General features: G+C 35.1%; 1 protein-coding gene across 3 annotated transcripts in view; it reads left to right on the plus strand.

Annotated features, from left to right (window-relative positions):
* LOC149828006 (protein transport protein SEC24 C-like) overlaps positions 1-16,902 on the plus strand; it is a 112,658-nt gene that overhangs the window by 78,277 nt on the left and 17,479 nt on the right. For all 3 annotated transcript variants that reach the window (XM_090019793.1, XM_090019792.1, XM_090019794.1), the window contains 2 exons: positions 7,132-7,251; positions 7,357-7,425. In XM_090019793.1, the coding sequence (XP_089875919.1) occupies positions 7,132-7,251; positions 7,357-7,425 (189 nt within the window). The remainder of the gene's footprint in view (positions 1-7,131; positions 7,252-7,356; positions 7,426-16,902) is intronic.

The raw sequence follows: 16,902 nt of genomic DNA on the forward strand, positions 1-16,902 counted from the left end.
AGTTTAAACGAAGTTTACATGGATCCACCACCTGGACATAATATTGAGCAAGGTCAAACTCTTCGGCTTTTAAAAGCGTTGTATGGCCTTAAACAAGCCCCTAAGGCTTGGTATGATCATTTCAGTGATATCATGATGAAATTAGGATTTCACTCTTGTTATACTGACATTGTTCTTTTTGTTAAAAATGCAAGTACTAGTATTGTTATGTTGTTACTTTATGTTGATGATATGATTATCACTGAGAATGATCAAAATAGTATTGTTGATGTTAAAAATATGTTAAAAAATAATTTTGATATGTCTGATTTAGGTTTTCTTAGATTCTTTCGTGGAGTTGAAGTTGCATATTCTTCTCGAGGATATATTTTGTCACAGATGAAGCTTGCTGCAGATATATGTTCTAAGTCTGGCATTTCAGATGATAAAAAAATAGAGACTCCCGAGGTTATTAATGCCAAATTACGGTTGGAGGATGGGGTTCTTCTGGAAGATCCCACACCCTACAGACAACTCATTGGGTCTCTCACCTACTTAACCATCATCAGACCAGATATCACTCATGCGGTTCACTCAGTTAGTCAATTTCAGCATGCTCCTACAACTGTGCACATGAGTGTTGTTCTCCGGATCATTCGTTACATTCGGAACACCATCAATAAAGGGCTATTTCTATCCTCCTCTTCTTCCTTGAATCTTCTTGCTTATACTGATGCAGATTGGGGAGGTAATCCTAATGATCGAGTCTCAACTACTGGTTTTTGTGTCTTTCTAGGGGACTCTTTGATTGCCTGGTGATGCAAGAAGCAGCAGAAAGTTTCACTATCATCTACTGAAGTTGAGTATCGGGCTATGACAACCACAACAATGAAACTTGTATGGCTTCGCAGTCTGCTTAAAGACATGGGGGTTGATATTACCAAAGCTTCGAAGTTGTGTTGCGACAACAAGAGTGCCATCTATATTGCAAGCAATCATACCTTTCATGAGCGTACCAAACATATCAAAATAGATTGCTACTATGTTCGTGATGAATACTTACGAGGAACAATTGATCTACCGTATGTCACTTCAGAATATCAGTTGGCGGACTTCTTTACTAAAGCCCTTCCGGCTCCCCGTTTCATGTTTCTCCTTGGCAAACTTTATGTCATTTTCCCGTAAAGTTTGAGGGGGGGGTGTTAAAATGTACTCCACACACACACACATACATATATATTACATCAATACCTGATAGGGGTATTTTTGTAATTTCACATAGTTGTTTTAGAAAACAACTATTTTTATTTTTTGTTAAAATGTAATTCCTTTTTTTATTTTTATTTTTTGTTTTCTTTTTTGTATTTTTTAGGAACCAAAAGGGGCTCCAACCATAGAGTCGTTGGAGCCCCCAACGGTCACAAATGTGACCGTTGGGGGCTCCCAACGACTTTATGGGAGCCCCCTTTTGGGCTCTTCTTTTGAGGCCCTTGGCCTTCCTTTTCCTTCCACTCCCTCTTGTATAAATAGGGGTGAACCCCTTGTATGTATGCATTTTAGAGAGCTCTCTCTCTTTTCAATAAGAGGCTTTTTATATTGTTGCCTTATTAAAGGCTTGTGTTTGTATTGTCCCTTAATGGACTTGTGATATTGTCTCTTTTAGTCATTGTTGTAAGTGCGTATAAGCACTCTTTATATTTCCGCAATATCTCATTACATAACCATCATATGATAATCCGATCCCAGCCCACTCAAAGTCTGTTGCACCATATCTTTGTCACTAACTGCGCATCCGACGATGGCTAACTGATTTGTAATGGTCTTCATTTTGTTCAAGTACTCCATGATGGTCATGGAGTCCTTTCTCAACATTTGAAACTCTCTCTTCAAAAATAATATTTTGGCCGGAGAAACTTGAGAATATGTGTGAACCAATCGATGCCATAATTGCATTGCGGCGCAGTCATCTGAAATTGCCACAAGCACTTCCTATGACAATGTAGAAGTGATATAGGCAACCAACGCCTGATCTCGTTTCAACCAGGATACGTCTTCTGGATTTTTGACATAGGTAATAGAAAGATCTCCCTCATCATTCTTTTCTTCTTATGGTATGTATTAGAACATGGACTGGGTATGGATCCATCCAGTGTTATTAAAAAGCGCGCCTCACCTCAAGGCGAGGGGCTTTATGCCTTGAGGCGCATGAATAAAACGCAAAAACTATAAGGCGTGCGTCTCATACGCCTTGAGGCGCGCCTCAAAATGAGGCGTATACACCTTTACTGCTTTTGGTCAAATTAGGGTCAAAGCCCTAATTTGACTAAAAGTTGGGGTATAAACAAAGAGCGCCCGACCCTAATTAGGGTTTTATTTTTGCATTCTGTTTCTCTCTCTCTCTCTCTCACGCAGCTTCTCTCTCTCTCGTCGTTCACACGCAGGCTCTCTCTCGTGGTTGAGCCCAGAAAATAGGTACGTTCTCTCTCTTGTCTCGTCTCTCACATGCATGTACTCTCTCTCGTCTCTCATGTATGTGACTGTGTGTATCACGCAGCTTCTCTCTTTCGTTGTTCACACGCAGGCTCTCTCTCGTGGTTGAGCCCAGAAAATAGGTACGTTGTCTCTCGTCTCACAAAAAAAATCTACGATATGCCAACATAATGATGGTAGCCACTAGCCAGCATTACGAAAACAATTATAAATTCTGAGAAAAATGTTGGCAAGCAACCAGCAATTAGACCGCCCCGTGCCAAGAAATCAGCTACCAGTTCGTAAATATTCTGGCGGTGTATAAGCAAGGTTCGTGCTATAACTCTTTTCATCTCTGCTGTTTTTCATAAGACCAAAGCAAGAAAGTCTTGGATCACCATCCTGCAAGTAAAAATAAGAATATAAGCTGAAACACAGCCACAACCATGTGTGCGTGCATGTGTGCATGCCCCACTAATGTTCTCAGGAAATTCTTGACAGGAGAGTATTTAGGGATAAAACTCATTTCTCCTGAAAATTATTGTGAGCAAGTCGTGAAGCTGTCTGTGCACCTGTGCATGCTCCACTAATGCTGGTCTCAAGAAATTCTTAGGGAGATTTTAAAATCCACTTCTCCTAGAGAAAAAATTGCGAACAAATCAATGATGCTGTACAGGGACTCTGCAAGCTATAAACAAAGTCCAAACTTTCCAGCTATTTCCAGCCTCTTCCAGTTGAGGGAAGGGCACATTCTCTCAATTAAACAACTCAGACTAAATGGAACCAACAAACTTTTCTAATACAGGATTCTTGCTGCACTTGAGACAAACATACATTATTTCCTGATCAAAGAGAACTCTGTATGCATTGAGATCATGATACAATGGCTGACCTTCACTACTACAATAGTCCAAAGCCTCGCCCATATAAAGAGCAACTCGTAGGCGCATAGCCCACTCAATTGTCTGTGTTTCCCCTAAAACAAAACAAACAAACAATCATGAGAGAGCATCAGAGATGAAAACCATCTTGAAGATGAACTCATTAATAGAGTTCTAAAACTAAGAGAATACAACAAATATCACAGACACATACACACACACACACAAAATTAACATTGCAGTGCCTAAAATCTGTGTACTTTTGTATAGTCCTGCAGTACACAAATATTGAAATTTATGCTTGACATCACAAGTGGGAAAAGATCACTGAGTATACAAACCAAATTGACATGGATTTAGAATAGGGATAAAAAATAAACACGAAATTTTGAAATTAATTAAATATCCTAATACACACTTTTAATCATGGTTATTTAAGCCATTGAATTTATCAAAGCACATTAATCATTGAAATATAAAAAACTATGGGAACATAAAAAGAAGCAACAAAAGTTGCTGCAGGAAGAAATATGCTCTTTAAAATGACTGACTTCTTGAAGTAAGATTCTAACCCGACATCTAGGTTTCCTTCCAATGATGGTAAGAGAACAAATAAACAGACATCAGTTTGCTTATTTGTAGGAAACTTGAGCTTATGCTTCCTAAATCCTAGTTATTGGATCTCATGCCTGTACTCTCTCTCGTCTCTCACAAAAAAATTCTACGATATATGATCAACATACTGTTACTCTGTCTCAAGTTTGCATTCTGTTACTCTGTTTTATTATTTAAATATGTTGATTCATGTTGGACTGTTACTCCCTCTGATCTTTTAAGCTGATTTTTATATTGAATTTATATGGGAGATAAATACTTTCTGTCTCCCTCTTTTAGTTTTTCCATGGGTTCTTTCTTTCTTCTTACTTCTTTTCTTGATGCTATTTTTTACTCTCATTTAGAAGAGTTTGAGTTGTAATTCTGACCAATGACCCGTCATCTTTCTTATTCTAGAATCTATCTAAAAAAAATGTTATATGTGTAATTAAGATTATAGATAGCTTAAAATCAGTATATTTGATTTGCACATTTTATCAAGGTATTTGTTAATGTTATCATGTGTACATTTGCTGCTAATTAACCACAAAAAGGATGTATTTGTGTTTACGGTTGTTCACTATGTAGGGCGTTGTTTCATTTGAAAAAGTAACCAAACTAGATGAAGATGGTGGACATTGTGGATTGTTTACATTCATTGAAAGTGAAGTAGAGGACAATTTGGAGGATGATGATGGGTTGTTGAATGATGACTTCCACATTTTGCATCAATTATGTTTTGTAATTTGTATTTGAAAACATTGATGATGGAATGATAATTTCATGGTTTGTAATCTCGATTTGGACATTTTAGATGTGATTTTTAATTTGTAATTGTTGCTTGATGGTATTTGATTTTTTTCCCTTGAAGTTTAGCTCATTTGTTATTTTTGATGTTGTGGTTTTTAATTTATAATTGTTTCTTGATAGTTGATACGTGATTTCTTTTTTTCTTTGATACTTAACTCATTTATATAGTGTTGCTAAATCATTTTTAGCGTTTAGAAGTGTAAAATATTATGTTTTTTCTTTATCTTTGTTAATTTTTTACAAGTTTTTTTTAATTTTCCAAGTTTTTCCTGAGAAAAATAGTTTTTTTCAAAATCTACTGAGATTTTCCCTTACCAAGAAATTCTTGAGAATGATATTTGTGACTATGCTTTCATTGTGTCACAGAAAAAATCCCAAAAGCAAAGTAACACAAACATATATATATATATATATAAATCATAGTAATATATACAAAAAAAAAGAATACATATAATAAAAAAATGACTAAACTGCCCCCGCACCTAGGCAATGGCAGCTTAGTTTCTGACTAGGCACCCTAGTCGGCGCCTAGTAGGAAAAATTGGTTCCTTTTAAGTTACCCACCTAGGAATTGCAAAGCCTAGGCATTTTACTTGGGCCTAGGCCAACTAGTCGGCACCTAGTTGGCGCTTTTGACTACATAGGCCTATTGGCATATTTCTTGTGTTTTTGCAACGTCGAAATGCTTTTAGCTGGAAAACAATTGACCATTTGTTTTCTGGCAATAATACTTATATCCATCTTTATTGTCTTTCCTATATCATCTATCATTCCCATTTTCAAAACCATAGAAGAGTCCTTATGTTTTGTTCTGTTTATTTTTTTTATGTAATTTGATTTTAGAAATATTGCTTATTTACAAGAAGACAGTTTGGTTGTTCATCAGTTGAAATTTCAAACTTCAAACTGATAGCTACGAGATGGAAAACTGTAAACTGCTGCCCAGGCAGGGCCAATCTTTTGAAGGAATTTACAAGATTTTGAGATGAAAGTTTTAAGGAACCTTATATTCTTAATTTTCAGCCTTTTCAGGTATAGAACCTAATTGTTGGGAATATTCTTTTTGAGTAGTTCATTTCTTATAATGGAATTTTCTATGCGAAGTTGTTCAGCAAGCCCTTTTTGGAGTAGGTCCCTTTTGGGTTTCAAGATCATCACCTAGATCCAAGTACCAAACATGAATAGAGAGGGGAACCGACCTTTGTTTGCTGTTGGTTGTAATGAATGGGCTGGCAAACTTTTGGAAAATTGAACAATGGAGGCTCATGTCTCGACATTAGATGTCTAATTTGCATGGAGGAAGAGGACAATACTAGGCATTTTTTTTTGGACATGCTTTTTTATTCAAAGTTTTGTAATCTTAAAATGCTGATGTTGGCGGAAGGATGGTGAATCAAAGGGAAAAGATGGATTAAGATTCAGAGATGTTGGATTTATTCTACCTAGTGGAATATTTGGTTAGAATGGAACTCAAGAATCTTTAATGAAAAACCCACTATTTAATGGTGCTGCACAAGAGAACAGTGTCAGGCATCCTTGTTTGTATCAATGCAAAGTGGCCTTGTGCTGCTTTATGTGGTGGGTGTTTGGAGCATTTCTTGTGTTCGCTGTGTCTTGTTCTCTACGTCACACAGCCAGTTCACTTAACATGGGTGTCTTGTGTCACAATACCAGACATACCATGACATTTCATGGACACAGTCAAACTTGTGTCAGACTGAGACACAATCCATATCATGTCCTTAACTTTATCTATTTCTTTTTATACTCTTGAATGTTTATTTTGTTTTTCCTTGTGTTACATTAGATTTTGATTTTCAACTTGGATTTATTATTGACTGTGTAATCATAGTGATTTAGAATTGTTCTTCAAGAATTTTCACATAAACTGATATTCATGCTATTGCTTTAGATTAAGAAATTTGAATGTGCATAGTCATATATATAAAATGCATGGTTGTGACGGTGTGACCCCTTGTCCTAGTTTTACAGAACTTCTTTGTGGTAACAAGCTTGCCGATGTCTCTGTTTTTATTTTTGTGTATCTTATTTGTTTGATGTTGCGTTACTCTTGGTCACCCTCTCTATATCCATTTAAGCCTTTTCATAATTACTTTACCTTTCTTCCTCTCAGAAAGGAAATAAGATATCTTGAGTTGTGTTTTTCGGTAATGAAGGAATACACTTTAGATCTTTCTTTGATCTGGTTCATGTTTTTTGTGATATGAAGCACTTATTTCTTTGGAATTATCTCGTCAGTTGTGTCATGAATTTATGTTTTAGTTGGTTGCCGTGTTCTGTCCACATAAATGTTGGGACCTCTTAGGTGTCAAATAATGTGTTATAGATTTTGTAATTATATTTGGCACAATGTTGAAAACCTCGTCCTTTTTTTTAGGTATACTATTACCATCCTTTTTCGGCAGTATCTGATTCTGCAAAGTTATACAATGATCTTCGATGGAACCTTACCAGACCTCAAGGTTTTGAGGCAGTAATGCGAGTGAGGTGCAGTCAGGTAAGTCATGATGTGCATCATGTGTATCTTTTGTTTGTTGTGTAGTATTTTCTGTTTGATAAGGTATGATTGATACCGAGAGAGCTTGTTTTCATCTTGTTTTAGGGGCTTCAAGTTCAAGAATACTTTGGGAACTTCTGCAAACGAATTCCTACGGATGTTGATCTTCCTGGGGTCAGTATATATTCTGAATAGTCTCCAAGATTCGATGAATATAAAATTATAAATATTAAAATACAAATCTCTGATATCAGTCATGTTAGCTTGCTGCCCATGAAAGCTCAAGAGGTGAGATTACTTGCCATAACATCCTGAAGGTGTAAAATAAACACTTCTGTTATTGAACATCATGTGGGTGGAAGAAGGGAGGGATTTTGTGGATGAAATAGAAGGCTTTCTCCTTGTCAAGTGAAGTTCCTGTGCGATGATAGCTATTATTTTTTTGGGGTTGTTTTTTATCCTTTGTTTTTGGCAACCTTATTGATCCTAATAAAGGAGATGATGATGGAATGAGTGCTTAGGAAAAGGTCACTAACACATGGGACCTGATACATCCATGGAATATAGAGCATGTAACTACCTTATGAACTGAGAGTTTACAAGCAAGTACAAAATTTTATAAAAAAGAAAAGAAAATGACACCTTGAAAATAAATTATTGTGGAAAGCTTCCTCCTATTCCTGGTGGATCTAGAGTTAGTATGAGTTTTCTAATTATGAATGGAAATCTAACTATTATGTCCTTAATGGAAAATGATTTTGTACTGTGTTCATTATTTTGTGGAAGCTACATTGGGAACTTACCAAGACACTGTCTAAGAACAAAGTGCCTACCAGTAAGACAAAACTATCAGTGATGTGATAAAAAAATCATAAGATATTGTAAAACATTAGCAGTGACAAGTAGTTATCATGGCCACATCTGGAATCAAGCACATTCCTCTCTCCAACTTCTTTGCTCAAAGAATAGGATTACTCTGTCATCATGTCAACATCAAAACATACACTTTATTTTTCTTATTGTGAACATTAGAAATGGAAATCTGTTCTTAGTAATAGAAATAAAAATGAGATAAAATATTCTCAGGGACAGACTCGATAGGGTGTGTAAAAGATATGATAATTGATGAGGAAACTAGTACAGAAATATGCAAGAATGGAAAAGTAAAGATGTGTTGGATGAGAAGAAAGAATATGTAATCAAGAAATGGAATAAAGGAGTGAAGAATGAAAGATCCAAAGCAGATATGAGAGGTCAAGAACAATGGGTTAATATGAAGATTCAGCAGAACTAAGCATTTAGTTGATGGATGGATAACTTATGAGGCATTTAATGTAGAATACCAAGCTTTTCATATTTTACCTTGGAAAATTTCTGAACTAAGCAATTATTTTAAATGAAGGGATAAAGTTTCTACATCGATTTGATACTTGTGAAATTGAAAAAAGCTAAGGGTTAAAACTATAGTGGTTTATGAATAGTGAACAAGGCAAAATACGAAGTGGATTAAATTGATAGATAAATATCAAGATGGCTGGTTACCAAGAAAAGTTATTCAAAAGCATGGATTGGGCTAGAAGAAACCCTTAGTCTAGTATTCAAGCAAGAACTATTAGAATTATCCTCTCTTGCTGTGAATCATGAAGAGACACTAGTGGATATGAAGGGGACATTTTTGCATGAATGATTGAAAAAGGTGTCGAGCAACTACCAGAGTATGGTGACCGAGATCTAAGAATGGACATTTGCAGACTACCAGAGTATGGTGACCGAGATCTAAGAATGGACATTTGCAGAGTAAAGAAGACTCTATGTAGGCTAAAACAAGCACCTAGATTATAAAATGGAAGCTTTTCACAAGTTGACATGGTGTTCAAAGATGTGTGTTGTATCACCCTCTTGATTATTTGAAATGGTAAGCAGAGAATCAAATTACTTCTCTTGTACATGAATGATGTGATAATTATAAGGAGCTTGAGGCGTACTGCAGAAAATAAAAGGCTTCTAAATGACAGATTTCAAATGAAATATCTAGCATAATTAGTATATTTTTTTGATGTGTTGAGGTATATAGAAATGGAGATTGACTGATTGTATATGAACATAAAAAGATGGTGGACTTATTCTCAAAATTAGATATGAAAGTGTCACCATCTAGTACTTCAAGTCTAATCAGCTAGAGATTAAGTGGAGGTGCAAGAAATATAGAGTTCTTTGCAATACCATAGATTTACTAAGCTTGATATATTTTTTATATGAATTAGGCGTCACAATTTATGCATGAGCTGGAAAAGATACATATCAATATTGTGGTATTTAAGGCAATCATGGATCCTATCCGGTTGGTGGCATCTCTTACCAACCTGAGTTACTATTATGTATGTTGTTTTGCCTCCTCTGTTCATGTATGTACTTCCTCCTTGGGAGTGACTACTTGTCACTGTCCTTTTTAATATATGAACACCTTGCTGTCCCTCAAATACAAACGGAATTATGGATGCATGCACAAGAAGACTAAAGGAAAAAAAATTCTTATGATTATGGTTTTTTATTTTAAGTTTAAATTGGAAAGGAGATCTGCATGAAAGAATCTACTTGATATTGTGTTTTACGTAGAAATCTTTTAGCTTGAAGTAGTAGCAGGCAAAGAGCATTTGCTTGTTGTGTCATTGAAGTGGAATATAGATCTGTGGCAGCTGTTGCACTAGAAGTAGCATAGATTTGACATCTTCTCATTGTATTCTGAGATCAATATTATTTTGTAGCAATCAAAGTATATAATTTTCACTAAATTCAACCCAACTTGGATGAATGGAACATATTGAAACAGATCAACATTTTATAAGACACAAGATTGAAGATCAAGAGTTAGAAGCAAGTTTTTTTAGACAAAAGATGCATGTTGTTGCGAATTCAACTTTGGTATTTTCATCAGAGTTCTACATTGTAAAGGACCATGCACAACTTGAGAGAGGCTAATAGGAGATGTGAGGTTGTTTATTCATTATTCCATTATCTCATTGTGCATAACTGATGAGGGTATTTTTAGTAATGTTCAAATTATAGTCACCTATATCATTAAAGGTAATTTCTCGGCGAGGGTATTTCTCGGAGAGATTTTCAAAAGTTGATAAATCTCAGGAATATCTTTGGAGTTTAAAAAATTGAAAAAATATAAAATAACAACAAAAATACTGAGAAAATAATAAGTTTTTCATTATTTTTCTTCCAAAAATATAAAGAAACATGTTTTAAAGGTTTTAAAATATAAAAGAAACAAAAAAATAGGAAATGCAAACTCAAAATTAAAAAAAAGATTTTTTCCCAAAAACATCGCAATATTTTGTTTCTGGTGATATATTAAAAATATCGTGGTATATTCCCGATATTATCGGCTACCTTGAAATAGCTGATAATATCGTGATATTTTCAATATATCGGTGACAGTGGTTCAAATTATGTTACTATAAGACAAAAATGAATATAACACTAACACGTGGGAAATCATGCCGACCCTAATGTGTTTTCTTCTCCAATTTCTGTTATTTTCTGTTCAAAGTCTAGGAATATTTCTATCATTAAACACTTTTTACAGGGATTTTTTCTAGTATTTTTACAATTTTTTGTTATTTCATTATAGAAATATCATTATTTTGCACAACTTAGACAATGCTCTTGTTGGAATTTGTTCGACTGTATATCATTTGTCAAGGGCTTCTCTTTTGGTGAAGATCAAGAAATCATCTGTCAATCCCGTTCAGTCTTGTAATTCAATTTGATAAAGATAGCTTGATGACGTTTCTAGCTTTTATTCCCTCTTAAAAATCTTTGGATATAGGACACATTGCTGTGAATGCCATAAATTTAGTGAAAATGGTCCCAAAACAAGCAAACAGCTTCAATTATGTGTTATTTGAATAATTTCATGCCAAAGAAAATGTTTTGGTTATGGGAACAAATGAAAAAAAAGAATAAAATTTGTGCTGTTTATGTGTTTCTTTCGTTCTCAAATCCCAATAATCAGTGTCTGCAAAAATGAAGCTTTCAGAATACCTGCACTAAGGACAGGATGGAACAGATGATTGCATAGGACCTAAGAACATTCAATCAGTTCATGGATGAACTAGTGTGAGCTGTTGTAGATTTTGAAGAATCATTGCAACTCATTATCACAAAGAAATACACTTTTATTTCCAAAGAAATGGGGTCAAGTTTTTGTATAGGATGATTCAATTGAATCGCCCAACTGCTGACCTTCGAAAAATAGTGGATTTTTTTTAAAATCAATTGCGGAAACACTTCTGAGGATCTGGGGCACATCACAGATTTAATATTACCAAACCACAAACCATTCCATGCATTGAATCAACTTCAAGTAATAGAATAAACTTTATTGATTTAACCAATGTCAAGAACACAAAAATAGACTTATATCAAATTCATGCCATCTGTCAGAACCCAAATACCATCACAAGTCTCGTAGCCTCTAGCTAGTAAAGAAAATAGCATAAATCAATTCATGCATAAATTTCAGAGGAATATTAAAAGCAATAACTTACTACAAGTATCTTACCATTCAAGCATTCAACCAAGTATCATGCAAAACCAAATATGTAAAGACACATGAACTAATGCTGAACAATAAAATATGCATGATTCAATGCATATGCATGAATAACTTATTAAGTTATTTATCAGAGTTTCTTTTGCATGCATGTTCCTATTAAATGCACACAAGTTTAATTTTCACTTTTTCTTAAACCCGTGAATACTCAAAATAGGCACAATTCCTGAGGTTTGAGTTAGGTTTCCAGTCGTAGCTTAACACACAATTTGTATTTTAATTACTGGGTTTTACGTTTGTTTCTCGACGATATCAAGAATCCTCACCTTCCATCGAAACATTAGGAATCTTCACCTAATGTCGGGACATCAAAATCCTCAACCATTGATGCCACTTTCTTGGTATACCAATAACTACAGTTGAGTCAACACCACCGCCCCCAAGCAAATTGGTTGAAAGCTTTCTAAAATCGTGGTCATTAGGTGAACCACCACATTGGGTTCTGAGCACAATCTCACATAGAGTTTTAGTATCCTTACGGTCTCCCATGACCACCATCCGAGATTCCCCTACTGTGGAAGGGACATCAAGAAAAAGATTAATTACATTGTTTGGTCTCTTTTACCATTTCAAATCAAATTCAAGTTCTTTATGCAAGAACCTCTTTGCAAATCCTCATGCAAAAACAAACAATTTTAGGTCTCGGCCCTCACAATTTATTTAAATTTGGAAAACCAATAATTTTCAGAAATAGATTTTTGCAATGTATAAATAAAATCAACAACATTAGAGCAACACATGCTCCTGGCCTATACGGCCCGCAGTGGTTCACATCTGACCACGAACACATCTCAACAAGTAATTTATGCCAATTGCAAAATTTCAGTTAACATGAAACACACAAACACAGTTTCTCAATATGTTCATAATGCACATTCAAAACACAAAAAGAATGCACATTAAGCTAAGTACATACGCATGCGAATACAATACTTGTAGACCATACCATTCATGATCAATTTCATGCATATAATTAACCAAACATGCATATGATCTCAGTTGTACAAACATCTAATTAATTTCAAATTCATGCATATGATGTGCATAATTGCAAACTAATCGGTTTAGGATCGGATTTATGTATCAACTCAAAAAATACATATTTCAATCAGAATCATGTACATGACCATCTTCATGTACGTAAATTGGCTATGCAATTTTTTTTTCAAAAGCCGATCAAATTTGTGTACATGCCCAATTTCATGTCTACAATCGACTATGCAGAAGTTTACCACTGCTGATCAGATTCATGTACATGGGTCGGCCACTCAAAAAGTAAATATATCACAACCAGTCTGTTCATGTACATGGATCGGCCTGTCATAGATTGACATTCACAACTGAGTTGATCCATGTACATGATCAGAATCATCTACATGGCTTGGTTAGACATGAATCAACATGATAACAATCGGCTAGTTATGTATAAACGTCAGTTGTTGGTCTAATCCATGTACTGTTAGATTTCACTAGGATCTGTCACACGTGAAAGAGAGATGAAAGAGAAAGGAGTTGCGGTTGTCATGATTTCCAATAATGAAATCGTGATCTAAAACATGTATATATATCCTTCGTTTACAGTATGGGTCGGGTCTGATATATTATCCGAACCCGGAATACAAAATAACAAATACAAGTAAAGAATACATAGACAAATAGACTTTTTCAGCCCCCCCTCAAGTTGATCATGGTGTTGAACCATGAACAACTTGCCTTTAAGTGTCCAAAAACGATCCTTGGTCAAGCCTTTTGTGAATATGTCTGCAACTTGTCTTTCAGTGTTAACAAATTCGGGCTCGATCTCCTTTTCTTCAACCTTTTGTCTCACAAAATGTTGATCTATCTCAATGTGCTTGGCACGACTGTAATGAACCTGATTGAATGACATGTTGAGAGCACTTTGATTGTCGCACAACAAGACAGACCGAGATATCACTTCTTCCACTTCAGTAGCAAATGTCTGACCCATGTGATAGATTTGTACTCAACCTTAATACTTGATCTAGCAATGACCTTTTGTTTTCTACTGCTCCAGGATACTAAATTTCTTCTACTGAAGATTCAATATCCTGATGTAGACCTTCGTGTTAAATTATGTATTCTAATCATGCAATGTAATATATATATTTTATATATATAAGGTAATACATATACATATATTAATATATATGTATATGTATATGTATATGTATATGTATCTACTTATTATATATATACATATATTAATATATATGTATATGTATATGTATCTACTTATTATATATATATAAAATATATTTTTATAACTGTTTAGCCGTAGGGGTAGTTTAGTCTTTTTACAACATATTCTTTTTAGAATATGTTTTTGTAATTTCCTCTTATTCTTTTTCTTTCTTTATTTTTTATTTATTTTTGTTGCTTTTTGTAAAAGGTGGAAAGCACCTTGGAGGGGCCCACCATCTAGTCGTTGGGCCCCTTCCAACTGTCACATTTGTGACCATTGGAAGGGGCTCCAACGGCTAGAGGTGGAGACTCTCCAAGGACTCCACCTCCTCTATTTAAAGGGGCTCTCCCCTTGTGTATTTGTTAAGCTTTTGGGATTATAGCCCAAGCTCCTTTTCAATCTTATGACTCTTGGGTATGCTTTTGCGCATTTGTGAGTTTGTGTTGTGCTTTTTGTGCACAAGTGTTTCAAGTGTTCTTGTTGTGCGTATGTGTACGCATTTGTTTTCAAGAATATTGCAATATTGCTATTAGTATCTTGTTGAAAATACTTTTACATGGTATCAAAGCTTGGTTGAAGAAGAAGGTTCGTGCTTTTATTTGTTTTTCAAGTGCCTCGAAAAATGTGACGTCAAGCTATTGGCATTTGAAGTGAATAACCTTCTTCGGGCAATATTTTGAGAGTCTCTTTTGTTAAGGAAGTCGTGAAAGTTTCTTGAGGTACGTATTATTTTTCAATTTCTATCCTCTCTAATGGGTGAAAAAGACTCCCATTTCTCTTGGCTTCAAATTGAATGGCTCAAACTATCATGTTTGCGCCGGAAACATGGAAGCTCAAATAAAAGGTAAGGGTCTTTGGGGATACGTTCTTGGTTCTATACCGGAACCCAAACCCGAACCAAGGATTACTTTGGTAGAGAAAGGCGAAATCAAAATTCTCGAAGGAGAAGAGAGGAATAAAGCTCTTGAGGAATACTCCAAGAAACATGAAGAATGAGAAATGAAAAATTTCAAGATTCTTTCTTGAATGTTTTCATCGGTTGAAACAAAGATAAATGCCAACATTATTAAATTCAAGAAAGCATCGGAAGCTTGGCATTATCTAGAAAAAATGTACACGTCAAGAGACTTGTCACACATGTATTATCTCCAAAAAAAGGCTTTGACCCTTCAACAAAATGAGATGTCCATAAGGGAATACTTTGCGGAATTATCGTCCACATGAGATGAACTCGCAATGCTTGAGCCTAAGTGGAGTGGAGAAGCTATTGAGCTTAGATACTAACAATTGGAAGATGACCATTTTTTTAATTTTTTGAATGGCCTTAGACCCGAGTTCGAGAAAATTCGGTCCTCTCTCCTTTCCTCCTTCGTTTCCTCCTCTCTTGAGGATGTCATTACAAAGCTAAGTGGGGAGGAAACTCGTATGAACTTTAGCAAAAACAATTTAAGTGTTTTTGCTACTTCAAGTAATGAAGAAAATGAAGGCGCTAATGTTGTATCAAGACTGGGGAGCAATTTGAAAACTTATAAGCCTCCTCACTTCAAGAATCAAAATTCAATTGGTCAAGGTATAAAGAAGGACTATAGCAAGCTTACATGTTATTTTTGTAAAGAACCGGGGCACATTAAACCTATATGCCCAAAATGGAAGAAAATACTTGCTATGGCCATGACATCTCAACAAGTGGAACGACCATCATCGTCAAATGGGTCTCTTTCTCTTCATCAAATTGTAGAAGCTTTGCAACTTCTTCTCAAGGGAGGAACTTCCGGAGCCGCTATGTCTACCTCTTCACCTTCCGGTAAGATATATTGGCTTTTAGATTCCGGCGCATCTTTTCATATGACTCCAAGTGTTTGCTCCCTTTCCGAATTTTCTAAAAATCCTCTTCTATCCTTTGTCTCAACGGTGGATGGAATACCTCTTGAAATTAAACGAATAGGAAATTTTGAAAAACGGAATTTTTTTATCCCTAAAATTCGTCTTATACCAAAATTAAATTTAAATTTACTTTCAGTCTCTCAACTCTCGGATCATGGTTGCGATGTAAAATTCACTTCTGATAAATGTTAGATTCAGGATCGCCACTCTGGGAGATTGATTGAGGAAGGCTCTAGGAGAGGCGAACTCTACTACGTTGACTTTCTTCAAGTTCCCAAAAATCAATTTTGTAATGTTGTTCAAAACAAAGATATTCATGTATGGCATAAGAGACTGGGACATCCCAACATTGTTAAAATCTCTTATTTGCCTTTTATTAAACATCGTTGTAAAGGAGATTTTGTTTGTAATGATTGTATTCTTGGGAAAATGAAAAGTCTACCTTTTTTCTCAAAGATCCATGTTTTCAATAAAGCCCTTTGAAATTGTTCATTCCGATGTATGGGGACCCACTCCTGTGATATCTAAAGGAGGATTCTTGTATTATGTTATTTTCGTGGATGATTACACTAGGTTTTGTTGGATATACTTTCTTAAACATAAACATGAAGTTTTTTCAATGTTTAAAACGTTTCATATGATGATTTTAAATCAATTTAATGGAAGTTTAAAAATTCATAGGTCTGACTCTGGTGGTGAATACCTTTCAAATGAATTCAACAGTTACCTTGAAAATTATGGTATTATCCATCAGAAATCTTGCCCGAAAACTCCACAACAAAATGGGTTAGTCAAACGGAAGCATAGGCATATTTAGAATATGTTTTTGTAATTTCCTCTTATTCTTTTTCTTTCTTTATTTTTTATTTATTTTTGTTGCTTTTTGTAAAAGGTGGAAATCACCTTGGAGGGGCCGACCATCTAGTCGTTGGGCCCCTTC

Source organism: Nuphar pumila, chromosome 10, assembly GCF_984573655.1.
Source record: "Nuphar pumila chromosome 10, dmNupPumi1.hap1.1, whole genome shotgun sequence".
Taxonomy (NCBI): Eukaryota; Viridiplantae; Streptophyta; class Magnoliopsida; order Nymphaeales; family Nymphaeaceae; genus Nuphar; species Nuphar pumila.